At 40.8% G+C, this 27,952-nt stretch overlaps 1 protein-coding gene across 7 annotated transcripts in view; it reads right to left on the minus strand.

Annotated features, from left to right (window-relative positions):
- Positions 1-3,476: 3,476 nt before the first annotated feature.
- LOC132477116 (small ribosomal subunit protein uS17m) overlaps positions 3,477-27,952 on the minus strand; it is a 43,989-nt gene continuing 19,513 nt past the window's right edge. For 3 of the 7 annotated variants that reach the window (XM_060079457.1, XM_060079456.1, XM_060079454.1), the window contains exons 4-6: positions 23,811-23,937; positions 23,391-23,483; positions 17,364-19,616 (exon numbers count right to left, since the gene is read on the minus strand). In XM_060079457.1, the coding sequence (XP_059935440.1) occupies positions 18,574-19,616; positions 23,391-23,483; positions 23,811-23,937 (1,263 nt within the window). In that variant the 3' untranslated portion in view covers positions 17,364-18,573. Of the gene's footprint in view, positions 3,906-5,946; positions 6,087-6,338; positions 6,784-17,363; positions 19,617-23,390; positions 23,484-23,810; positions 23,938-27,952 lie in introns of those variants that run through there. The other 4 variants (XM_060079458.1, XM_060079459.1, XM_060079460.1 and 1 more) reach the window with 4 other exon arrangements.

Consider the following 27,952-nt stretch of genomic DNA (forward strand, 5'->3'; position numbering starts at 1 on the left):
GGGGCAGGGCGGGGCGGGGCAGGGCGGGGCGGGCGTGCTACCTCTGCAGTGCGGGGCGCGGCCGCCAGGGGGAGCGGGGCCCGCTGCGGTCGCGTCCGCAGTGCGTGCCGGCGCTGAGGTCCCGCAGCTGCGAGCCGCGAGAAAGGGAAGCTGGAGAAGAACCTATTTTGAAACTTTAAGCTCCAGCGAAAGGAGCTCGGTGCGTAACACAGGGTGCGCCAAAGGAACAAGGGCAAGGCTTGAATGCACGTGGAGAGATCCACAAGGGGAGAGTAACACGGTCCCTAGGGGAATCCAGGACCTGGGGTGCGAAGCTGGGGGCGGGGGGGCGGGCTCCCCGAATACCCCTTTGGATTTTGCTCCGTGTAAATATATTGCCTTTTCAAAAATAAATTACGCTGTAATAGAAGCATTCTGGATGGACGCACACTCAGGTTCTCTCGTGGTCTCCAAACTCTATTGTTCCCGTTGATTTCAGCACCGGTGGGCTGGGTCCCATCCTCGCCCTCGAGCCGTCCCAGTCTGGTGGGGCTGGATGTGAAATGACTGTAGTGTCAAGTGTTGAAATGGAGAGAAGGGAGGGAACACGGACGGGAGAGCATGTAACCGGTGGTGCCTGGGAAGTGGAGGATAGACCCTGGGGAGCTGGCACAATAGCACAGTCCCAAGGGAAAGAGTTGACTCGTGTAAGGAGGGAGGACAACTCCGCCTGGCCAAGGAAACAGCTTAAAGAAGGGAGTGGGTCAGGATGGCACTGTTGGGCGGAAATGTGTCCTGTGGCAAGATAAAAGAGCCACAAATGTACTCATGAAACCGCAACCAAGACAAGGCCCGCAGAAAGTGAGCTGGACAGTTAGAAAAGGGAAACAGGGAGGAGCTCCCCAGCCACCAAAGGGAGCGTTTCAAGGCCAGTGTGAATCCTGTGTGGTGCTCCAAGGACAAAGGTGCTTCAAGGGCAAAGTACGACCCTGCCTGAAAAAGTGTCAGCGTTACACCCCTTAGGAACCCTTACCAGACTCTTACTCGCCCTCCCCCCCATGTTGCGATTGTTACAAAATTCCTGAGCCCACCTGGGCGACGCCCACCTGGGCAACAGGACCTGTCCCAAATAAGGAAAGGCATCTGGCCTGTCCCACTCCCACCCTAGAGAAGGTAGGTATATGTGCCCGACCAATCGGTAAACGAAGTTTTCGCCTCGGACCATTCCTTTGTTTTTTGGCTATAAAAACTGATCAATAGCACATGTTCCGGCTCGGCTGTCCCAGACTACTAGGAAGTCGGCCCCTGTTCTGGCAGCGACCATTCCCTCTAATAAATTCTGTCTTCTTTACATTCTGCCTTGTGTCTGGAAATTCTTTTCCAACCCACGTTCGGACCACGACACTCAGGACTGGGGAGCTGGGAGGTCTCTGCTGGGAGGGCTGGGGGCAGGAACTGGGCTTGCGGACTGAGGGGTTCTCTGAAGCTGGTAATCTTTGGAGGAGAAGGGGGAGGGGGCTCCAGGGGTGCAGGAGTTTCTCTGACTAGGGCAATGTTTCAACATGTTAATATGGCAAGGAGCCATCAGGGAGAACAGAAGTGGATCCTGTGGATGGAGGAAGGGAAACAAGGATCTGCCCCAGACCAGGGAGAGGCATCTGGTGGAAGGGAAGCCAGAGGGTGTTGATCAGGCCAGCTCCTGATCTCAACTGGCTTACACTTTGTGAGGCCATAGAGGCTGCACAGACGCAAATGGGAAGCTGGAGTTCTCTCCACGGCGGAAAGGACATGTCCCCATCCTGCACTGTGGGAGGCAGAGCCTCTTCAAGCCAGTGGTGTGTGACTTTCTTACATATTCCCCAATTTCTCAGCTCTATTTCAGGAGACAGATGCTTTCAAGTCTATTTTCCTGAAATGTTAACTTGGAAGGCATTTCTCTGCTGACCTGGCTTTTGTGTTTAGTATTAGGCCACTCATTCTGCACTTTTTTCTTCACTATCATTTTGCTCTGAAGTTCCATTAACCCAGTGCTTTTTACTGGGGGAAAGGAGATACTCTTATTTCACAGGTGTGTGGCTTAGGTTACAATGTCATAGGATAAACATGGGGCATCTTCCTGGAGGATAATTTTTACACCAAGATTTTCAGGAAAAGTATCTATGTTAAGATAAAAATGATACATTAGAGTATAGGTAAGCCTTTAAAATATTTGAGCTTTTAGAGATGGCTTGGACAGGTGTCCTGTCCCCTCCAGGATAACCGGTACCGCATAGCCACCCCCTTGGCAGACAGTCTAAGATGCCTCCCTTCGGTTCATCCTCCCTGAGAGTTCTACTTCGGAACATCATCTATTTTCTTTTCATCTTCCCTGCCCAACTCAGTTTATGTCTTAGGACCAATCTTTGAACAGGTCACTGTCTCCCGACCTCCAATCCTTCCCATTCCAGTCTATTCCTGACACAGATGCTATTACTTTACAGAAATGTGAATCTAGTTATATCACTCTTTAAAACATTAAACAACCCACCACCACTTACAATTCCTGCCTATTTCTCTACTCGAGTTCCACTCTTGTTCAATGTCCCAGCAGTGCTCACCGCTTCCAAAACCCCTTGGTTACAGTCCTTTCTCTCATCCTTCGAGGACTTTACACCCCCTTCCTCTGCCTGGAATGCCCTTTCCAAATGCCTCACGCACTAACCTGGAGACTCTTCCTTTAAGATTCAGTTCTAGCATTCTCTCATTTTTTTCTGGAAGGTTACATCAATTTCTCCCCCACCCATGTGTTTCTGTGTTTGTCATGAAGATACTTGTGCGTACCTGCCCAGGAGATTATAAGCCCTGAGGAGGGGGCAGTGCCTGTGGTTATTACTCAAATACTGATGTATTTGTTGAGGTTGAAATATACTCCAAGTCCCTTCTGGGAGCCAGAAAACTGAAATATATAGCTCAGTGTTTCATCAGGTCAAAATCTAAGTTATCACAGTTTATCAATGAACAGCAATAAAACTCTGAAACTCTCCAACTCAAATGCATGTGTGAGAAATTCTACAACTTCATCAATGTATCAGATTTTAAGAACTCATTCCTATTTAGTCTAGCCTAGGATACAGGAGAAAAGTGACAGAATTTTAGTTTTATTTTCTACGTGTCAACATTCTTATTAATACAGACTTTAATCTGATAAAGTCTGACCCCAGCATGTTAACTGTTTCCATTTGGAATTGGTTAAATCAGAGAAAAACTTAATTTCGAATATATAGTATCAAAAATAAATATACACTTAATGTGGTCTTGTCTGTTTATGATATCAAAAGGTTTTCTTCCAAAATAAAAGTTCTAAGATAAATTCCAGATTCCTTTGAATGAAAACAAAAACAAAAAACCACCTTCTAAAACAGTGAGCTTACAAAACAATGCAGCCCACTGCTAGGCACACTTAGTGTAACAGGGAAGTATGTTCGCTGAGAAGGAAATTTGAAACATGACTGTAAACCTTTATGAAAAATTATAACAAGGCCTTTACTTCGTTTACTTTTAGCTAGTTCATAAATACCAGAAGAGAAACTGGACGGTTTGTGAGGAAACTTATAAAAATTTTTCCATAAAGCAAACTTAGAAATCCTTCCCTTTTGGCTCCGTTTTCCAATCCTCCTTCACTGCGTTGAAGAGAGATCGAGTTCTTCCAGGTTTTTGCTTAGGTGGGTGGTTTCCAGACTGACTGGACTCTCCAGGTAGGTGGTTCCTGCACAGCGCTTTCCGGTCACTGGATCTATGACTTGTCCAACTTTGAAAATTATCTCAGCCAGTTCATGCTTCACGTGCTTTGTTTTCGGGACAGGTAGAGCTTTGAGAAGCACAATATCTCCAACGGTGCACTGCTGGAGAGCATCGTGGGCAAAGTAGGTTTTTCGCTTATTAAAATACTGTTGAGAGAAGGAGGAAACAAATCAGTAGTTCCCATCCATGACCTGGCAATGCAGTACAAAATCTGAAAAAGGAATGCGCAGAAAACAAGCTGGAACTTGGGGGAAAAAATAGATAACATACTTATGCAGACTTCCAATACAAAAATTAGCTGCTTAATTTCTGGAAAACGGCAATGACTTTTCCAGAACTGATCTTGTCTGGAGCTCTCCTGCTTATTTCCTGCAGTACCCTTGCTCTATCAATTACCATTCTCTTCTACAATATTTAAACTCTTCCTTCCCAGTAGAGCCTTCTCTCCAGCCTAAAAACACACTATCTCACCACTAGCTGTGTGATTTGGGACAAGTCACTTAATTACTCCAAGCTCAGGTATTTTTTCCCACCATAAAATGAGGCTCCAATACCTGCACCTCTAAAGTTATCAAGAGAATGAAACATTATAATGTTCATAAAGCACTTAGCTTCATGCCTCACTCAAAGTATTGCAAACAAGCCACAGATGAGAACTAGAACCACCTATTCCTCAAGACAACCCTGCCACAGCAGGCAGTCCCATTTAACAGATGAGAAAAACAAGCTCAAGGAGGTTAAGTAATGTGCATGGCTAGTAACCAACCGCCAGTACTCAAACTAAGGCCCTCTGATTCTAAGGCCAATGATCATGCTTCACTCTTCAGCTTGCTCCTGTGGTTTTGTTTTTGTTTTTGCTTTGGGATCAAGCCATTTCATTGAGAGGCTTCGAGGGAGACTCGAAGGGCTAGGAGGACAATGAGATCCAACGTCTTTCTCCCGCCTGGGATCTCCCCAGCATCACAAGACCCTGAAAAGGCTCCTGTGTTTCTGATCCTAGATAACAAACAGCATTTGTGCCCACCAGTGTGCCCAACCTTGAATGCAGAAACATCCTTGGCACTTCCCCCTCCCTCCCTTGCGCATCTACCAAATCAAGGACACTGTCCCTTCTTTCCTGAAATCTTTTTCCACTCCATCCTCACTGCTCCCAGGACTGTTCAGTTCTTTATCATTTCCATCCTAGACATCTGCAATAACCTCCTTACCCATTTCCTTACCTCCAGTCATCATCCCTATCTCTGTCTCCTTTGCTTATAGGATGAAATCCAAAACACAACATAAAAGACCCTTCACACTCCAGCTCCAATCCTTCTCGTGTTCATTCAACAACAGCGCCTACTTAGTGCCAAGCTCTGGGCTCAACATTGCCGAACCACTTGCTGCTCCAGTTAGAATGTCATGCCCTTTCATGTGTAAGGAATTAATAAACAGAAACCTCAATTAAACAGAGTCAGGAGACCAGAAGGGGAAGCTCTCACACCCTGTGATGATAGCAGAGCTCAACAGGAAGAAAGACATGCTCTTCTTTCCCGGCAACAACTCAGCCAGTCAAGAGTCATGGACTCTTTGTTTACCATCCCCTCCCAACTTCCTTTCCCCTCTGTAAAAGCACTCTCCTCCCCGGTCACCGCACCACGTTTGCAGGGGCTTTGCACGTGGCTCACCATGTTGCAGACCCTGAATTGCAATTCTCTGCTGATCCCGAATAAACCCATTTTTGCTGCCGAAATAACTAGCAGTCTATTTGTTTTAGGTAAATACATGGCTAAAAGAATTTCCACAAACTATTCATCATGGCTGGAATGACTCCCCCAACTCCTCCTGCCCCACAACTGGTCCTCTGGATAAAATCCTTTTGGAGCTTCAGCTCGTATGTCTTATATAATCAAGAATGTTCTCCTCAGCAACCTGGGAAGGAAGAACGAGGAGTCTTCTGCTCCCGCAGTACTTTGCACATAGAATGACTATAGCAGTTATCAGACTGAATTGAAATTAACTCTATGTGTCTCTAAAATGAGTGTGAACCATGATTAATTCACTTTGTTACACCCTCAGACCAGCACAGTGTCTGGTGTGCAGCAGATGCTCAATGCACCTTTACTGACAGGGGAGTGTTTTTCTTCTCAGGACCCAGAACATGTTGGTGATTTATCAATGCCATCTGAAAATAGAGATGTTCCTTACCTTTAATAAATAGGGATCCAGAACAAGTCTGGTCACTCTCACTTTAGCAGTTTTTTGCATTGCTGTCCCAATCACCTTCCCCACGACCCATTTGGCATGGACAGATGAACGAACTATTGACATTGTGTGGCTTTGGTCACCTGTAAACAAATTCCAAAGTTCAATATTCTGATGGTTGTGACTCACCAAATGAATTTTGTCACGAAAACTGCCCCAGTTCAGAAACAGCTTTTGTTGGCCCTCTGGAATCACCGCTTTAGAGTTGCTTAAACGTTTCATTATTTCCTTAACTACTCAACCTCCCATCTTTATGCTGTTTACAAAGCTGTAATTTTAACCTAAGCCTCAGTTTCCCCCTCTGCAAAATGGGAATAACAACAGGGCTTACTCACAGGAGTACTTTGAAGATTTAACCTATAAGGTGCCCGACAGCGCGAATAAACACTGGCCTTTGCTGGCGTCCCTATTGCTTTCCATCCCGCTGGGCTGCCTCTCCCCAGACGCTCACAGCCTGGCTACTTGGGGCACGAAAGGCCGACGCGGCGAGGCCGTGGTGTCCTCTCCACCGGAGACCTTGACTTGGCATTGCTTTCGAGATCAATTAATAGCGAGTCCATGCCGCCCAGCCTGAGGAGGGTTGGGGGTGATTGATCCCTTCGCCCCTAAAACCCCGAGGTCGGGTGACTCGACTCGACTCGACTCGCCTGGAGGGCTCCCACGACGCGGCGCTTCGGTCTCCGGAATCCACCCCACTTCTACTGCGAAGCCCGGCGGCGATCACCTACAGCGTCCACTGTTCCGGCGCACGCCCTGCGGAGCGCCGGCCCGAGCGTGATGGCGTCGCGTCTCTCCACCCCGGGCCGCCCTCTCATTGGCCGCGAGTCCCCGCAGTCCTGGGCGGGGTTAAAGTCAGGGCTCCGCCCACTCCCCCTTAAAAGGAGCCGCGGGCTGTGGCTTAACTGGAGACCTCTGCTTTCCTCACCTGCACGGCGGCTGGAGCGTTGGGATTCGGCCTTTCCTTTATCCGTTCCACTTAGTTTCCCTCTTTTTCTGTTGGGCTCCCAGGCATTGGACAAGGCTTTCCAAATCAAAGGAACTTAGTTCATTCATCAAACATTGAAACATTGGACGCTGCCAAATGCTGAGACTGAAATGTTTAAGCGTTTCCACCCCCAGCAGTTGTATTTAAGATAAAGTTCGGGAGATTTTTATGTCTAGTATGACTTTAGGTGTTAATTTTCAATATCTGTGAGATGGAGAGAAGTCCGGTGTGGGTACATATATATGTCGGCTGCTGCTGACGCCTTCTCAGTTAGAAGGAAGGCTGGGAACGTATTAGGCTCTTGTTAGGGAATTGCTAGACTAGGAGGGAGATAATGGAGGGTTAAAAAAAAAAAAGTGGTGGTGTCATTAGATTGAAGTGTGAATTCAGATAAAGAATTAAGGCCAAGGGCACACTTAGTAAGTGAATTTAAAAGGAGAGATGGTGGTGGGGAGAGTGTGAGATGTTTGAAATTTCAGAAATGGGAGCTAATTTTCAATGAAAGTGGTAATAACTTTATATGCATTATTTCATATGAACAAAAACTTTTCTGGGATATCATATTTCCCTCTAGCTATGAACTTAAATTCCTTTCTTTTACAAGCAAGCTTACAACTTCTCTTGTTAATAAAACCAATGACATACCCAGAGTGATTTTTTTTAAAGATTTATTATTTATTTATTTAATTTATTTTTGGCTGTGTCGGGGCTTAGTTGCGGCATGCTGGATCTTCACTGAGGCATGCAGGATCTTTTGTTGCAGCGTGGGCATCTCTCTAGTTGTGGCGTGCGGGTTTTCTCCTCTCTAGTTGTGGCACGCAGGCTCCAGTGCACACAGGCTCTGTAGTTTCAGGCATGTGGGCTCTAGTTGAGGTGCTGAGCTCAGTAGTTGTGGTGTGCAGGCTTAGTTGCCCCGTGGCACGTGGGATCTTAGCTCCCTGACCAGGGATTGAACTTGCGTCCCCTGCATTGTAAGGTGGATTCTTTACCACTGGACCACCAGGGAAGTCCCCCCAGAATGATTTTTTAAAATGCAAATCAAATAATTTCACACCATCGAAGGTAGAAAAAACATCTGCTGATTTTTTCCAACCCTCATTGGGAGGAAAACTTTCCCTCTACTAACTTAGGTTTGAGTGTTGATGGTGGGGCTGTGGATGAACTGATAATAGATTACCAGGGGAAAAGACAAGGTTTATTTACACATGCATGCAGGAGCAGATGAAGAGACTCCTGGACAACTAGAAATAGGAGATTATATACCAACTTAATAGGGGAAAGGAAGGAGGGAGAAAGGGCCTCTGGGAAAACAAGTGGACTTTTAGGAAAGGGAAATGGGCTTTTATGAGAACAATGGAAAGTATAACAGTTTGTGATAATGTTTGTCTGTACAATTTCTCATCCTGGTGCCAGTGGTTTGTTGGTCTCCTTCCTAGCTGGAATCTCCTGAGAGAGGATTTACGGCAGCTTCACTCTTAGAAAGCTCTGCCTTTAGGGCCTTCCCTGGTGGTCCGGTGGGTAAGACTCCTTGCTCCCAGTGCAGAGGGCCCGGGTTCGATCCGTGGTCAGGGAACTAGATCCCACTTTCTTCAACTAAGGAGTCCACATGCCTCAACTAAGACCTGGCACAGCCAAAATAAATAAATATTTTAAAATATATATATTAAAAAAATAGCTATTGTCTTTAGAAAAAAAAAGAAAGCTCTGCCTTTAGTCAGATAAGGGACACTCTGAAAAGGCTTTTTTTCTGCATCTGCTGTATCTTCAATGTCCTCAGTTTAAGGGAATCTTTATACCATTTGGGGGGATCCGATTGAGTCCTATCACCCCTTAGTGTCCTGTTTGTCTGCTGTGGTAAAAACACCTTGATTTGCCTTTGTGAATTCCTGTGTCTGTAGCCTCAATGGGTCTGCCAATCAAAGTCCTCCATCTTCGTTTAGCATGAGGCCCAAGCTGAACCAATCAAATTACCTTCCAGGAATATGAATCTTGAGTGTTCTGATTGGAGGATGGAAGGTGACTGGAGCTACTGCATCCTGAGGGAGATGTCCTGAAGAGACTATACAACCAGAGTCAATGTTGGCTGCTTGCACCCACAAAAATTTAACCTATAAAGAAGTCAGCACTTAGAAAATGGAAAACAACATGCAATCATCCATGGTGTAAGACATGAATCACATGCTTTTGGAAAGGAGTAAAACCTCCCCACATTTGATAAGCTTCTTGGTCAGCCATCCAGTCCCCTAACCCATAACCCATATACACATTATTCATTCTCATATTCAATCTCCCTCTCTCTCCCCCTCCACCCCCTGCCTCCCAACCCATCCTTCTCATCCATTTCTCCTCACGGTCACTGTTATGGTATGAATGTTTGTGTCCTTCCAAATTTCTTATCTTGAATCCTAACCTCCACTGTGAAGGTATTAGGAGATGGGGCTTTGAGGAAGTGATTAGGCTTTGCCCTCATTAATGGGATTCAATCTCTTTTACAAAAGGACTCCAAGAAAACTCCCTTGCTCCCTTCTACCATGTGAGGTCACAGCAAAAAGGCACTGTCTATGAACCAGGAAGTGGGCCCTTACTAAACACAGATCTTTTGGCACCTTGATCTTGGATTTCCCAGCCTCCAGAACTGTAAGCAATTAATTTCTGTTTTTATAAGTCACTCAGTCTATGGTATTTTGTATATACATATATAGAGATGGCATTTTGTATTTATATACTATATACACATATATATAATGTAAAAATATATATAATATTTCGTATATATATATATATATATATATGACATTTCCTTATTCATTCATCAGACACTATTAAGGTTATTTCCATATCTTAGCTTTTGTGAATAATGCTACAATAAACATAGGAATGCAGATATCTTTAGGATATCCTTTTATGCCCAATTTGTTGATTTTTTAAAAATCATGACAGGATTGTCAATTTTTTTTCTGCATCCATTGAGAGGATCATATGATTTTTATCTTTCATTCTATTAATGTGGTATATAACATTTATTGATTTGTGTATGTTGAGCCATTCTTGCATCCCAGGGATAAATTTCACTTGATCATGTTTTTTGATTCTTTCAATGTGTTGTCAAATTTTTTAAATTGAAGTATAGTTGATTTACAATGTTGTGTTAGTTTCTGGTGTACAGCAACGTGATTCAGATTCTTTTTCACATTCTTTTAAATTATAGAGGTTATTACAAGATATTGAGTAGAGTTCCCTGTGCTAAACAATAGGTCCTTGTTGATTACCTATTTTATATATAGTAGTGTGTATATGTTAATCCCAAAGTGCTAATTTATTCCTCCCCTCCCTCTTTCCCCTTTAGCAACTGTAGGTTTTTTTTCTACGTCTGTGAGTCTGTTTCTGTTTTGTAAATAAGTTCATTTGTATCAATTTTTTAGGTTCCACATATAAGTGGTATCATATGGTATTTGTTTTTCTGTCTTACTTCACTTAGTATGTTAATCTCTGGGTCCATCCATGTTACTGCAATGGCAATATTTCATTCTTTTTAAGGCTGAGTAGTATTCTATTGTGTGTGTATATATATATATATATATATATATATATATATACCACATCTTCTGTACCCATTCATCTGTCCATGGGCACCTGCCTTTTCATTTTGTTGATGGTTTCCTATGCTGTGCAAAAGCTTTTAAGTTTAATTCTGTCCCATTAGTTTATTTTTGCTTTCATTTCGTTTGCCTGCAGAGACAGATCCAAAAAAATATCTCTAAGACCTACGTCCAAGAGTGTTCTGCCTATATTTCCTTCTAGGTGTTTTATGGTTTCAGGTCTTACATTTAGGTCTTTAATAATTTCCAGTTTATTTGCTTTTATGGTGTGAGAAAATGATCTACTTTTATTCTTTTCTATGTGGCTGTCCAGTTTTCCCAGCACCACTTCCTGAATAAACCATCTTTTCTCCGTTGTATATTCTTGCCACATTTGTCATAGATTAATTGACTATACTGTGTGGGTTTATTTCTGGGCTCTCTATTCTGTTCCATTTCTCAGTATGTTTGTTTTTGTGCCAGGACCATACTGTTTCATACTGTAGCTTTGTAGCCTAGAGTCAGGGAGACTGATATCTCTGGGTTTGTTCTATTTTCTCAAGATTGCTTTGGTTATTCAGGGTCTTTTGGGTTCCCTACAAACTTTAGAATTATTTGTTCTAGTTCTGTGAAAAATGTCATGGGTATTTTGACAAGAATTGCATTAAATCTGTAGATTGCTTTGGGTAGTATGGACATTTTATTTATTTATTTACTTATTTATTAACATCTTTATTGGAGTATAATTGCTTTACAATGGTGTATTAGTTTCTGCTTTATAACAAAGTGAATCAGCTATACATATATATATATCCCATATCTCTTCCCTCTTGCGACTCCCTCCCCCCCACCCTCCCTATCCCACCCCTCTAGTTGGACACAAAGCACCGAGCTGACCTCCCTGTGCTATGCGGCTGCTTCCCACTAGCTATCTATTTTACATTTGGTAGTGTATATATGTCCATGCCACTCTCTCACTTTCTCCCAGCTTACCCTTCCCCCTCCTGGTATCCTCAAGTCCGTTCTCTAGTAGGTCTGCGTCTTTATTCCCATCCTTCCCCTAGGTTCTTCATGATTTTTTTTTTAAGATTCCATATATATGTGTTAGCATACGGTATTTGTTTTTCTCTTTCTGACTTACTTCACTCTGTATGACAGACTCTAGGTCCATCCACCTCACTACAAATAACTCAATTTTCTTTTTATGGCTGAGTAATATTCCATTGTATATATGTGCCACATCTTCTTTATCCATTCATCTGTCGATGGACACTTAGGTTGCTTCCATGTCCTGGCTATTGTAAATAGAGCTGCAATGAATATTATGGTACATATGGTTTTCTCAGGGTATATGCCCAGTAGTGGGATTGCTGGGTCGTATGGTAGTTCTATTCTTAGTTTTTTAAGGAACCTCCATACTGTTCTCCATAGTAGCTGTATCAATTTACATTCCCACCAACAGTGCAAGAGAGTTCCCTTTTCTCCACACCCTCTCCAGCATTTATTGTTTGTAGATTTTTTGATGATGGCCATTCTGACTGGTGTGAGATGATATCTCATTGTAGTTTTGATTTTCATTTCTCTAATGATTAATGATGTTGAGCATTCTTTCATGTGTTTGTTGGCAATCTGTATATCTTCTTTGGAGAAATGTCTATTTAGGTCTTCTGCCCATTTTTGGATTGGGTTGTTTTTTTGTTATTGAGCTGCATGAGCTGCTTGTAAATTTTGGAGATTAATCCTTTGTCAGTTGCCTCATTTGCAAATATTTTCTCCCATTCTGAGGACTGTCTTTTCGTCTTATGGTTTCCTTTGCTGTACAAAAGCTTTTAAGTTTCATTAGGTCCCATTTGTTTATTTTTGTTTTTATTTCCATTTCTCTAGGAGGTGGGTCAAAAAGGATCTTGCTGAGATTTACGTCAAAGAGTGTTTTGCCTATGTTTTCCTCTAAGAGTTTGATAGTTTCTGGCCTTACATTTAGGTCTTTAATCCATTTTGAGTTTATTTTTGTGTATGGTGTTAAGGAGTGTGCTAATTTCATTCTTTTATGTGTAGCTGTCCAGTTTTCCCAGCACCACTTATTGAAGAGGCTGTCTTTTCTCCACTGTATATTCTTGCCTCCTTTATCAAAAATAAGGTGACCATATGTGCGTGGGTTTATCTCTGGGCTTTCTATCCTGTTCCATTGATCTATATTTCTGTTTTTGTGCCAGTACCATACTGTCTTGATTACTGTAGCTTTGTAGCATTGTCTGAAGTCAGGGAGCCTGATTACTCCAGCTCCGTTTTTCTTTCTCAAGATTGCTTTGGCTATTCAGGGTCTTTTGTGTTTCCATACAAATTGTGAAATTTTTCGTTCTAGCTCTGTGAAAAATGCCAGTGGTAGTTTGATAGGGATTGCACTGAATCTGTAGATTGCTTTGGGTAGTATAGTCATTTTCACAATGTTGATTCTTCCAATCCAAGAACATGGTATATCTCTCCATCTATTTGTATCAACTTTAATTTCTTTCATCAGTGTCTTCTTATAGTTTTCTGCAGGTAGTATGGACGTTTTAACAATATGAATTCTTCCAATCCATGAACAGGGGGCGTCTTTCCATTTATCTATAACATCTTCAATTTCCTTCATGAGTATCTTATAGTTTTCAGAGTATAGGTATTTCACTTCCTTGGTTAAATTTATTCCCTATGTAGTTTATTCTTTTTGATGTGATTGTAAATGGGATTATTTTCTTGATTTCTCTTTCTGATAGATTATTAGTGTACAGAAATGCAACGGATTTCTGTATATTAATCTTGTATCCTGCAACTTTACTGAATTCATTTATTAGTTCTAATAGCTTTTGGTGGAGTTTTGAAGGTTTTCTATAAAGTCTAAAAAGTGTCCTGATAGCAGTGGCTGTAGTAGCAACAGAACTTTTGCTCACTCTCAATGGTCACAGACATCTCTAGTGCCCCGATTTTGGTCTTTTCTACTACTCTGTACTAAAAGAATCTAAAACTCTTTGGGCAGGAGGGGGAGGAGGAATCTATTCTCACATCTTGGGAGTTGCCCAGCAGTCTAGTGGTTAAGAGTCCATGCTTCCACTGCATGGGGTGAAGGTTCGATCCTTGGCTGGGGAACTGGTATCCCACATGCTGAGTGTGGCCAAAAAAAAGACAGTGTACTCACGTCTTGGAGCAGTGAAAATTTTGGAATGGGTTTGGACCACCTTACTTCCAAAAATGAGAAAGTGTTTACAGATAACAGATAAATTGCTAAGAGTTAAAAGAAGCTAGCTTAATGCAGCTTCCACTGGCCAAGTTCTCACAATTTGAGCATTTAAAAAAATGGTTAATTGGAACTGCTTGTTATATAAGAGGCCAAGTGTTCATAATGATGCTCAAGTCAAGTGTGTTAAAAGTCATAAAAGGATGATTGTAACATGGTATGAATAATTCAATACTGATCTTAAAAAGTAATATATATATTTCTTGCTAAGTATGTGCATATGTACATATATATGTATATATACATGCATGTATGTGTATATATGTATTTGTTCCTGTTTAATCAGTTAAGAAGAAACAAAGGGGTGTTGGGCAAGCCAGATAATCCTGGAAAATGTTGAACCATATCAAGAAATAGGAAGAACTGGACAGTCACTCAGACCAAGTAGAAAGATGGTTCAACAGTTAATCACCTCTAACGGTCACATACAGTAAAAAAGCAGAAAGTTGGTTGCAGCATGTTGCAAAATGATGAAGTAGCCAAATGTTCTATAGAGGAAAACTGACAACAAAACTTGCATTCTTCTGGAAGGAGCTGGATAGCCTCATTAATTATCCTAATGATGCACATAAAAGCTTTAAATAATGCTAGCCAGCGAGATCACCATACCATAATGACAGGCCAATGGGCCAGATGGTTTTGGGAAAGTTCAAGTGTCAAAAATTTACAATCTATATAAAAGGAAGGTCTTAAAATGTCCCATGACATAACAAGTGATATTTTGTTATAAAAGGAGACCAAAGAATATTTGGTCTGTGCAACTAGGTTTTATGGATGGCCTAACTAAAGATCAGACAGTTGCTAACCCATAAATTTCAACTTAATTTGTCTGTTACAGTATTATTCTTATTTTGGGTTGAATAAGATTACTAAAACCCGAGGAGGGTATACAAATAGTACCTGGTAGAAAAATGTAAACCTAGGAACATATGAAAATTAGAACCCTGGGAAAATATTCAAATAAGGATAAAAACATCAAGTCCATGGAGTTAACTTTATTTTTTTATAAATTTATTTATCTTATTATTTTTGGCTGTGTTGGGTCTTCACTGCTGCACGTGGGCTTTCTCTAGTTGCAGCGAGCGGGGTCTACTCTTTGTTGCGGTGCATGGGCTTCTCATTGTGGTGGCATCTCTTGTTGCGGAGCATGGGCTCTAGGCACGTGGGCTTCAGTAGTTGTGGCATGCGGGCTTCAATAGTTGTGGCTCACGGGCTCTAGAGTGCAGGCTCAGTAGTTGTGGAGTACAGGCTTAGTTGCTCCATGGCATGTGGGATCTTCCCGGACCAGGGCTCGAACCTGTGTCCCTTGCACTGGCAGGCGGATTCTTAACCACTGCGCCACCAGGGAAGCCCAGAGTTAACATTTTTATAACTAGTTTCGGTAGAATTATTTTTATAATCTGGGTACTTCTTACCCGTTTCTTAATGTGTTTAAGGCACTTAATAAAATTTGAAATTAAAAAAAATTTATTCATTTTTGGCTGTGTTGGGTCTTCATTGCTGCACGTGGGCTTTCTTTAGTTGGGGCGAGCAGGGGCTACTCTTTGCTGCGGTGCACAGGCTTCTCATTGCAGTGGCTTCTCTTGTCGTGGAGCACAGGCTCTAGGCACGTAGGCCTCAGTAGTTGTGGCACGCAGGTTCAGTAGTTGTGGCTCACGGGCTCTACAGTGCAGGCTCAGTAGTTGTGGCACACAGGCTTAGTTGCTCTGCAGCATGTGGGATCTTCCTGGACCAGGGCTCGAACCCATGTCCCCTGCATTGGCAGGCAGGTTCTTAACCACTGTGTCACCAGGGGAGCCCTAGGTTTGTGATTTTAATGAAATGTTTACATGTGTTTAAGTCTGATCAGTGTTTAAAAGAGTAGGGATATCTAATTTTAGAAATTCTTAAGTTTTTATTTATTATTTGCACATCTATGAATAGTTAGAGGAATGTTGGCTGCTTAAAGAATGTCAGTTCGTTCCTTAAATTAATAAATTGAACATTAATCAAAATCCAGATGAGTATTTTTCTCCAACCCATAAGCCCTTTGGACATAAGAGAATCTATCAACATGGTAATCCTTTTATACTCTGAGGTTCAGAGAAAGAGTCATATGAATTTTGGTGTTGAGCAGCAATCTCTCATTTTATTAATTTTAATATAGTCATCAAATGTTTTCAGAGTGCTATAACACACTGTTCCAGGCACTGTTTGTATCCACTGGATTAGGAGTAACATGATCCATGTTCTAGTGACATTTCAGTCCAAGAAACCCTGAATAATAAATCACTTATTATTATGTCTAAGCTGAAGTATCTCTTTTCATAAAAGAAAGGCAACAACACCTGGTTGGATGGACCAAATGAATTAATATATGTAAAAGGGTAATATCTTGCTCTCCTAGACAGAAATAAATCATAACAACAGGTTTCTGAATGAGTACTACTCTTATGGCTTCCTTGAATTTTGATGTAATAAATATACTTAGGATTCACTTATCTTGGAACATGTTGAAGACAACAAAGGACATGAGAATGAATTCACACCAGAATGACATAGTTTACTGTACAGTTAACATAAGCATAATCACTTATGACCTTAAGGATATATAATAGGCTTCTAATTTTATAATTCCTATTTATGAAGAATTGCTGAAAATCCATGGCCAACTGGTCTTCTTCAGTCCCGACTCCTCTTTTCTGAAATTGTCCAAATTCTGCTGATCCTCTCCTGAAAAATCCCATACTGCTCTCCTTCTTCCCCTGTGCTGAGATACACTGCCTTGTATTGAAGCCCTTAGCACTCTTTGTGGATTATTCAGGTTTTTCCCCCCAACTCCGGTTGCAAACTTAAACTTTGATCAAAGGCTTCACCAATTGTAATTAACCATCACTTCTTTTCATACATACCTCTGCTATCGGAGACTTCACCTCGGCTCACTCCCTCTTCCTGAAACCTGAGTGCTCTATACTCTGCCTCCTTAGGCTAAATAAATGTTCAGTGTAGATCCTTTTGGTGAAGAGACACTTCCAGAACTTAGCTGTCTTGACAATGGATCTCCATTTCACAGATATTTGAACACAAAATACTATTAGAAATCCTCCATGACTACAGTAACTTGGGGTTTTATTAACTATTTCATCCACTGATGCATGGGACATAAATGTACTTTGAAAAGTTTAACTTCCATGGTGAAATGAATTCATTTCATTACTTTCTTGGTTTTTAGTGCTTTAATTTTTTAAAAAATTTAAATCATTCCAGCTTTCACTTAAGGCCTGTGATATCTAGTCCTTCACAGGGAAAAAAAAATGGCAAGTCTTGAGCTGGGAGATATGTTAGAAGGAAGGTGAGAAAGCAAGGGGAGTGCATTCTTACTTAGCCTCATGGCTTCTTCAGCTGTGCCTGAGAAGACCGAGAGAAAAACAGAAAGCCAAGAAACAGAAGCAGCCTCCTAGTTGCAGCTATTCATGGCTTGTGACAGTTTATATTTACGATGCTTTGTAATGTCAAAAAGTGATTTCTGTCAAACAAGGCAGTAATCATAAAAATCAAATTAAAACACCTTAAATTCTTTTTGGAAAAAGGTGGTACATAAATATATTTCAGTAAATAAAATTAATTAATAAGCCAATTAGTAACACTTCCTTAGTTGTTTATATAAGCCAGTAAGGCTCTTCCCTGGTTCTTAGCCTCAGTGTGGCACCACCACTCATCCTCTGGCATGGTACCCTACTTCCATCTTCCACAGTGGTGCAGGGAAGTGTAGGGATTCTTATAAAGCCCCTGTCATTATAAAATAAACTTCCTCTCTATTCAAATCTGCAATAATAACAGAAATGACAATTTTAGTTCAAAAATCTATGTTTGCTACAGGGAACTTTAAAACTAGAATAACATGATAGAAAAGTAGACTTCTCTGAATCACTTTTCAAAGTTCATCAATATGACCCTCAGTCTCCTCCAAGACTCTTCTTAAAGATCCTAGGACCTGTTTGATGAAAATAATGCAAGGATTCCTAAAAAATAACATAATACTGCCATATCCTCCTGCCGTTATCCATCCATAATCCATGCCATCACATGGCTTCTCAAAAAATGGTCAGAAGACTTAGGTGGTACACCAATGAATATTTTCAATTTCAAAGTTATATATTTATTTTGATGGAAATTAGAATATAATTAGCATACAGAACTCACAATTTCCATAAATAATATTTCCTAGGACAAGGCCAAAAATTCTGAGTCTCTTTAAAGGAAAATATTAAGTAAACACTGAATATGGTAAAATCTGTAAAGGATGCATACAAATGACTGAAGTTTAAGAAATATTGCTCTTTTCTGTTTATTTCAAGTTTATGTGACTGGTTATACGATATCATTGCCTTGATTAATCAATGTTTATATAATTTAAAAACTTTATGCTATAAAAATCACAGGGGAATAATCATAGGTTATTGCCTACAGGATTTCTTGTCATTAAGAAAAGTTTTGGAACATGACTCCTCATATAATCTTGTTTATAAAATAAATTACTTTCACTATTTATAACCTCTCCTGGGAATATAATATGCTACTAGTTTAAGGTCTAAATTTATTTGGCTTCTACACATTAAAAGTTTATCTATAACCTTTCTCCCCACTATGAATAATATGATATTGCATGGGATGAAAAGGTCTGACCAAAATTTTCCTATATTTGTATATTCATATGAGTCCCTTACCCCACCCCCACCCCCACCAGGACAAAGCTAAAAATTCTGAGTTATGTGCTGAGGAGTAAGTGAAGGACTGTGGCTTAAGGTTTTCTCACATTTATTATATTCACATAATTTCTTCCGAGTATGGATTTTCCTATGTTGATTAAGGTGTGCACTCTGGCTGAAGGCTTTTTCACATTCATTACATTTATAAGGTTTCTCTCCTGTATGAGTCCTCTCATGCTGATTAAGATGTGTCCTTTGGCTGAAGGCTTTCCCACAAAAACTACATTCATAAGGTTTCTCTCCAGTATGAAGTCTATGATGTTCCGTAAGGGATGTGATACGGCTAAAGGCTTTACCACACTGATTACATTTATAGGGCTTCTCTCCAGTATGAATTCTCAGATGTTGAGTAAAGGATGAATGTTGACGGAAGGCTTTTCCACATTCATTGCATATAAAAGGTTTTTCTCCTGTGTGAATTCTCTGATGTTGAATAAGATGTATCCTCTGGCTGAATCTTTTCCCACATTCATCACACTTATAGGGCTTCTCTCCTGTGAGGACTATCTGAGGTTGAGTAAGAGATGAGTTTTGGCTGAAGGCCTTCCCACATTCATTGGGTTTCCCCTCAGTATGAATATGAGTAGTAAGAAGAATATGTTGATTGAAGATTTTTCCACACTCATTATATTCATAAGGATTCTCTCTTACATAGTTTCCCTGATAGTAAGTCAAGTTTGAATTATGCTTGATGCTATTTCCTTGTGTGTCAGAATTAAGGGGTATTTTAATTGAAGGAATTCTCTGATGCATAACAAGGTTTGAGTTCAGATTATAGTTTTCCCCAAATCTATTACATTCAAGGCTTCTCTCCTGTGTGATCTTTTTGTGGGTCAAAGATACTAGTCCTAAATGTCTCTGCTGGTTTTCTTGGTTAGATTCTAACCGGTAATCAAAATCCCAGAGTCCACCTAAGATGGAGTACCAGAAACTGTCTCCTGTTAATCTCTCCATTATCATGTCACAGGTTTTATTTTCATCAGAAATATTCTGGTTTGATTTTTTTATTTCTGGACTATTCTCCCCATCTAAAAGAAATTCAGAACATATAAACACTTTTCAGTATTCTCTGTTTTGTAAAAGAAATTATTGCATAGTGAATTACCAAATGAAACTGACAATAATGCAGACAAGGCAAATGTGGCATTAAAAGTTTTGAAATATGGCCATGTAACAGGGGAAAGACTATAGAAGGATGACGAGAAGCAGCGAGTAGGTGGAAATTTTAAAATATGTGTGGTAATCATAAAAAGAAGAGATCAATTAGGAGCTTACATAGTCGAAAGGAAATGGAAAAAAGAATAAGAAATATCAGGGTAAGGTCTGTGTTCAGAGGTGGGAGACAGAGAAAAGACTACTTAGAGAAGACAGGTCCAAGTCCAAGACCTTCTAAATCTCACCTGTGGATTATTCTATTATAATGCCAACTACTGGTTTATTTTAAAAGTATTTCTTCTGATTTTTAAACTTTTGTTTAAAATGATAAAACTAATACTTGCTTATAGTAACATATCCAATGTACAAAGTAAGAATTCCACCCCCTAAATGTAATCATTGTTAAGTTTGGAGCCTCTCTTGCCAGCTTTCTCCTATATTCACATAAATATAAATGTAACCATATTTTGAACAAGCATGACACATGGATTGTAGTAAAAACAAAATTTCATTTCAGTCTCCCACTGCTTCTTTAAACTTTATTTAGTGGGGTATTTTTCCTCTGCTTCTGTATGAAGATTTGGGAAGGACCCATGCTCTTCCTTTAATTATTAGGTAACAAATACTCCTACTGTTACATTAAGTTGCAAACACAGTCTCTATTCAGTAATTAAAGTGTTCAGTCATGTACAGTATTCAAAACTTCAAAATTAATCCCTCTCCCCTTCCCTGGGCTGTTACAGAGTCAATATTCCTCCTCTCTCCCTGCCTCTCCCCCAATCTACTCCTTCCCTGCTAGTCTTTTCCCTGCTTCTACTCTGCTTCTTTCTCCCCTTAACTATTTCCCTACACACTTCTTCCTTCACTCACTAACTCTTGTTTAATTCCCTTCTAACAAGAGTTGGAGAGTAGCAACTGTGTGGAGGGAAGAGAGATCAAGAGATAGGCCAGTTTTTGTACGGTAGCTTCACATTCTCAGCTTGGTGGATGTTTAAAACAGACTCACTTTTGGGAACTTTTATGACTCTTGGAAGGTTCTAGCTAGACCCCTCTCTCTCCAGTCATTTCCATGATCTAGGATAGATATATTTCTATTTTGGGTAATCCCTTGGGACCAGCCTTAGGGCATGAATGAACCCTATTGGACGAGATCCAAGATCATGTTGGCTGACTCATGAAAAACACTCATAATACCTTGTCCCAACAAAACTTGGGTAGCACAGACTGATCCTAACTCAGCAGCTTCTCCTGGCTCACCCATCAAAGCCATTTCCTTAGTCAGAGTCAGCTGTTCTCAGGCCTTATGCTGCTTTAGCTTTCTCAGACATGAATCATGCACTAGTCCTGGTCTTCTACCCACAGGGGAGGTATATACAGAGCTGTACGAGTGGTCCCCTTGAAGCTGGCACATATGCTTATGGTCAAGGACACTTGACAGCAAAAGAGGCAACATTAATAAATAATTATGCCAGCAACTGTCCTGGGAAAATAAAATAGAATTATACCATAATACTGTTTTGTATTTTGCTTTCTTACATTATTGCATATCATGAACACACTTCCATGTCATCAAATACATTTCCACATAATTTTTAAAGGACTGTAAAATATCCAATTTTATGGATGTGCCAAAGTCAATTCACATTTAGTTACTTCGGGCTTATTCTTATCACAAACAGCACAACATGAAGAGTTAGTTGGCTGAACATGCAATAGAAATTTTAAAAAGAAAAAAAAGTCCAAGTCAGAAAATAAACTTACTCTGGTCAATAATTAAATTATATGTGGAAAAAAATGTGATTTAAAAGATTCATTTTAAACCAGTTTATCATTTCAACCGAATTATCAACTGGACCACTTTATTTTCAAATAAAATGCTTTTGTCTGCTCAGGGACTTTGGCTCTAAAATGGTTGGAATAATTGGCTGGAGCTCAGAACACTGTCTTTTCTATTCTCTTAGCATCAAAATCCACAGGTTGCCGACCTGGCTCCTGGAACCACAGGTAAATGTGGTGCTCTAGGCTCCTACAGCCTAGGAGTAGATTTCAGGGCATTCACTGCCTAAGGCCTATCTTCCAGAACTTTCATTTATCCCTGGAAACAGGGCAGCCTGATCAACATACCAGGAGTGACAGTGCATGAAATGTACAGGCACTGCTCCCCCATGGTAGACACCCTCAAGGCACATCAGATCTTCAACCAAAGGGTTGCCACCCAGCAAGATGCCAGGGGACAGGGTCTAGACTCCAGATGGAGACAATGATTATCTTGGGCTTTAAAGTAGTTTTGAAAAACAAACTCTAGTCTCTTTGCTCCAGCTCCTCACCTAACCCGAGCCCCTATGTTAGGAGACATGACTGCAACTGCTCTTAAGAGGAGGGTGGGCACTGCTAAGGATGAACACCCTCATCAAGCATTATACAGGCGCTTCCCTGGTGGCACAGTGGTTAAGAATCCGCCTGCCAATGCAGGGGACACAAGTTCGAGCCCTGGTCCAGGAAGATCCCTCATGCCATTGAGCAACTAAGCCCATGCACCACAACTACTGAAGCCTGTGCTCTAGAGCCTGTGAGCCACAACTGCTGAGCCCGTGCACCTCAACTACTGAAGCCCACGTGCCTAGAGCCCGTGCTCCACAACAAGAGAAGCCACCGCAATGAGAAGGCCGCGCACCGCAACAGAGAGTAGCCCCCGCTCACTGCAACTAGAGAAAGCCCGTGCGCAGCAACGAAGACCCAATGAAGCCAAAAAGAAGGGTGATAGCATGACATTCATAAACACAAATATAATCTAAAATCTAGGAAGAGAAAGTGGGTGAAATACTGAGGCTAGAAATGTAGAAATGGGAAAATGAACATAGAAAGGCCACTTAAAAGCACGATACTACAGAGTGAACACCAAGTCCATAAGAATATATGCCTTTAGAAGAATAAGGAGGGAGAGAAGGTATTTAAAGGAGCAGGTAGAGAGACAGGGGAGAGGCCAGAAGAGGCAAGAATGGTGTGTATCACAAGCCAGAGTGGACTTTCAATAAAGTCAAGTCCGCACAGTTAAATGCAACACAATCATAGGAGACAATAACTGTAGTTTTTTAGTCACTGGATTTGACTGGAAGGAAGTCAGTGGTCATCTCCAAGAAAACAATTTTAGTAACACTGGTAGGACACCTTTGTCACATCACAAAGGTGAGCTAGAGAATTAGAACTGAGGCTATGGGTTTTAGACAAGTTTAACGTGTTTAATAATAAAAAAGAAAGAATGAAAAATGGGTAAAAATGGCAGAGGATTTTTGATATGGAGAAGAAAAAGATTTAAAGAATACGGAGAGGATGTATGAATAAAGAAGAGAAAGAAAATGCGTCATGGAGATTTGCAACATCAAGGTATTTATGGACATCCAAACTAACACCTTCAAAATAAATTTGTGTTGTGTAAGTTTTTTAAATAATAAGTATATATTATCTGTTTAATCAGAAAAAAAGAGAGTCATTTCCACTTTGGAAAAATGTCAAATATGAACTGAATTTTTAAGAAGCATGCCTCTTTAAATCCCAGAGGCAGATGTTTGTAACACACTTAGTTAAGTATTTCAAAAGCGACTATTTTCCTTCACTGAGTTGCAAACACATAAATCCTCGCTTCTCACCTGGATGAGTGTCTGGTGGGCTGTCTCTCTCCATCATCCACTGCTCCTCCTGCTCCAACTGAGTGATCACCTCTGGCTTATAAAGTTGATGCCCTATTCATGGGAAAAAATGCGTATCTTAGAATTTTAAACTGGGAACAAAAATCTCTCTCAGAACTCATTTCCAACCTGTTTAATCTTTAGGGCCTCTGGATTTGGAAAGGGGAGGCTTCAGAGGCAGCAAACTAAAGCTACCCATCTCAAAATCAGGACCTTTTATCTGAGAGGAAAGCAAAAAACAGAGATTTCTGTCTCCAAAACTGATTAGCATTCTTCCATCCTGGCCTGAACTATATACACAAAAGCTTTGAAGGTTTTCACTACGAAAGGAAAGAAACCCATGTAGAATGAGTTCCAGTCTTACAGGGATGCCATCCTTACCCAGTGCAACCAGGTTCCTATAGTTCTCCAGCATCACGTCTCGGTAGAGGTTCTTCTGAGCAGGGTATAGCTGGTCCCACTCCTCTCTGGTGAAGTCCACAGCCACATCCTGGAATGTCAGTGATTCCTGAAACACCAAGTACATCCTTGCTCAGCCAGAAAACTTTTTTTTACAGGGGCCCTTAGGGGAAGAGGCAAAGGTGCTGCAGTAGACAAAGGTTAGGATGTCTGAACAGTTGTGCTGAAAGTCTTCAGGGCTCTGAGTAATCCAGGGCAAAATTTTAGAAGCAACAATTCTATCTTCTATCACCTTTCAAGACAGGTATAAAAACATGCATGAGATAATGCTTGCTTTTAGGCTTTTTACAACCTGCTGCGGAGGAAACTCTCCGTATTATCTAAACAATTAAAAAGCTACATGGAAAATTCATGCTATTAAGATTTCAGAATTGAAAGAGTTTAGGATATGTTGAAATAGTGAAAGTAGGTATCAAGTTGGTGGATCATGTGTACATCCTTAACAGATTTTTAAGCTTTAGACAGAAGAGGAGAGAGAATATTCCAGTGTGTTTAAAAAGAAAAAAAAAAGGCAACAAGAGAGAGAATATTCCAGTGTGTTTAAAAAGAAAAAAAAAGGCAACAAGGGCAAATAGGTTGAGAGTAGAAGGCATGTGATGCATGTTGGGATCAGTAAAAGAAAAAGCCCATCCTCTCCCTTTTTCTTTCTATAATTTTCCTGGACTGTTTAAGAGTAAGTTGCAGAGGGACTTCCCTGGTGGCGCAGTGGTTAAGAATCCACCTGCCAATGCAGGGGACATGGGTTTGAGCCCTGGTCTGGGAAGATCCCACATGCTGCGGAGCAACTAAGCCCGTGCGCCACAACTAACTGAGCCTGCGCTCTAGAGCCCGTGAGCCACAACTACTGAGCCTGCGTGCCACAACTACTAAAGCCCATGCTCATAGAACCCGTGCTCTGCAACAAGAGGAGCCACCCAATGAGAAGCCGGCGCACCGCAATGAAGAGTAGTTCCGGCTCGCGGCAACTAGAGAAAGCCTGCGAGCAGAAACGAAGACCCAACGTGGCCAAAAATAAATAAATAAAAATAAATAAATCTATTAAAAAAAAAGCATAAGTTGCAGAGGTGATGCCCCTTTACCCCTAAAAAATTTGTTTATTTCCTAAATACAAGGAATTCTCTTAGTAACAACAGTAGAATGATCAAAACCAGGAAATTAACATCGATACAGTGCTGTTGTCTAAGCTATATACTTATTCAGATTTCACTAAATGTCCTAATAATGTCCTTTATAACAAAAATCAAGATTTTTGGTTGTCTTGTATCTTTTGCCTCCTTGAATCTGCAACAGTTCCTCAGCCCTTCTTTGTATTTCCTAACACTGACATTTTGAAAACACAGGCTAGTTATTTTGTAGAATAAACCTCAATTTGGGCTTGTCTAATGTCTCATCATGAGTAGATTCACACTATGCATTTATGGCAGGAATAGTTCAGGAGCGATGCTGGGTTCTTCTCAGTGAATTGTACGCATTGTTGACTAGTTCCATTACTGGCAATGTTAACTTTGATAATTTGGTTAAGGTGGTTACCTACCAGTAATTTCCCCTGGAAGATTACTATTGAATCCTGTAATTACTAAGTTTCTTGTGGGGGAGCTACTTTGTTCCTCCTCAAACTTTCACCCACTCATTTTGGCTTTCACTGATAATACTTGCCTGAACCAACTGCAATTTTCATGGTGCTTTTTTAATGCCAACACTCTTTGTACATTATTAGTTGGCTTTCTACTGTGCTGAAGAAGTTTCCCTTCCTATTTATTCATTAATTTATATGAGGTGGATTTACTTACTTATTTTATTCTATAAGTTATAATCATTTACTATCACTATTTTAAAAATGCTCCTAGATGGTCCTAGATTTAGCCAGAAGAAGCCCCTTCAAACTGGCTTCTTTGTTCTTTTGAAATGTACCTATCATTCTTTGAGTACTTTACTTTTGGGGATAGAAAGATGTTCTTTCAAGGCTCATGTTGTGCTTTTCCTGCTCCAAACCTGGAATCAGCCATTTCTCAAAGGATCCCTGATTCCTTCTAATGGTCAAATACTGAGCAGCTCTGCTTCCCACTAGAAGATCTACAGGGTCACAGTCTGTCATGTTCTGCTCTGTTGGTCAAATACTGAGTGGCTATGTCTGGTTCCTTTTAATGGAGAATGGCACTTGGACACCAATATCTGGGCACTAGATGTGTCCAATGCTACTGGAGTATTACTGCTTCTAGGCCCTCTCAGGGGTCGCACCTGGGAAAGAGAGGAATATACATAATGATGTATGTATACACACACAACTCCATACCCAATTCTGTATTTAGTTATATGTATTAAAACCCATGAGTCCACACTGACACCTCTAATTCTAATCCAACATGGCAAGGTTCATTCCATCCTCCTCTCTTTTCATATCTCTAATTCCCTTCTCTGACCATGAGAAACCTGGCTCCTATTATGCACAATGAATTTACTTATTTGCTCAATCCTAGAATGTAAAGAAAGTGGTTTCAGTATTGCTAACACATGCCTCAGTGCAAAACAAGCCTAAAAATGAGAGTTCACTATTTAGAACTGTTTTGCTTTTAGCCTGAGGACATAGAGTATAAATAACTATTTAGGTTCAAAAGTTAACTCCTTTTCAGTGTGGTTATATCAGTAATTTGAAGTACAGTTTGGTTCACTTGTTTCTGTTTGTATTCAATTTTAAGCCCTCCTCCCATAACACCCCACTCCATTCCCTCTTTTTCACCCCAGTCCCATATAAGCCCTACAAGTAACCAAATTCATTAGACTCAAGTTTACCCTTCCAATGTCTCTTTTTGCTCAAACAAGCAAATAGATCTATATGCATATTTAAAAAATATTTGTTTGCGCCAGGTCTTAGTTGCAGCAGGTGGGCTCCTTAGTTGTGGCTCGTGGGCTCCTTAGTTGCAGCACGCTAACTCTTAGTTGCAGCATGCATGTGGGATCGAGTTGCCTGACCAGGGATCAAACCCGGGCCCCCTGCATTGGGAGTGCGGAGTTTATCCACTGTGCAACCAGGGAAGTCCCTATATGCATATTTTTATTTCCTCTTCTTTCTTACACAAAAGTAGCATTTTACAGATACTCTTTTGCGCTTTGATATTTTTTCACTGAACAGCTTATCCTGGAAATCCCTCCACATCAATTCATAGATATTTTCCTCATTCTTTTTTATAGCTGGATGGGACAGTGTGAATGTTCCACAATTTATTTAACTAGGCTATTAACAGACATTTTAGCTGCCTTCTACTCTTTTGCTACTACAAATCATGATGTAATGAATTATCTTTTATGAATATTATTCTGCAATTGCATGTAAGTCTACCTCTAGAATCCAAAAGAGCATATGAATCTGCAATTTTGATATATATTGTCAAACTGACCTCCACAGGGGTTGTATCAGTTCTGTAATTATCTATTGCTGTATAACAAACCACCCCCAAATTTAGTGCCTCAAAACAACAACAATCATTTATTTTGCTCACAGAATCTGTAACATGCGCAGGACTCAGTGAGACTAGCTCATCTTTGTTCCATTTTGTTTCAGCTGGGGTGGCTCAACTTTGGGCTGTAGGATTCACTTTTAAGAGGCTCATTCATGTGGCTGGCAAGTTGGTGCTGGCTGTCAGCTGTGAGCTCAACCAGGGGCCTCAGGTTCTCTCCATACGGGCCTCTCCACAGGCTGCTTGGGCTTCCTCACGGCATGGTAGCTGGACCCCAAATGCAAAGCTCCCAAGAGAACCAGCTTTCATCATCCAGCCTCAAGAGTCACATAGCTTCACTAAAAAAAGAGGTGATATATGTATATGTATAACTGATTCACTTTGCTGTACAGCAGAAACTAACACAACATTGTAAATCAACTAGACTCCAATAAAAATTTAAAAAAAAAAGAGAGAGAGAGAGTCACATAGCTTCAGTTCCACCACAGTCACAGGCCTGCCCAGATCCAAGGGGAAGGAACACACTCCCACATCTCTTGACAGAAAGAGTACTTAAATCATAGTATATGAGGAGCCTATGGAATGGGAGAAATTGTGCCATTTTCAGAA

Source organism: Mesoplodon densirostris, chromosome 16, assembly GCF_025265405.1.
Source record: "Mesoplodon densirostris isolate mMesDen1 chromosome 16, mMesDen1 primary haplotype, whole genome shotgun sequence".
In the NCBI taxonomy this organism is placed as follows: Eukaryota; Metazoa; Chordata; class Mammalia; order Artiodactyla; family Ziphiidae; genus Mesoplodon; species Mesoplodon densirostris.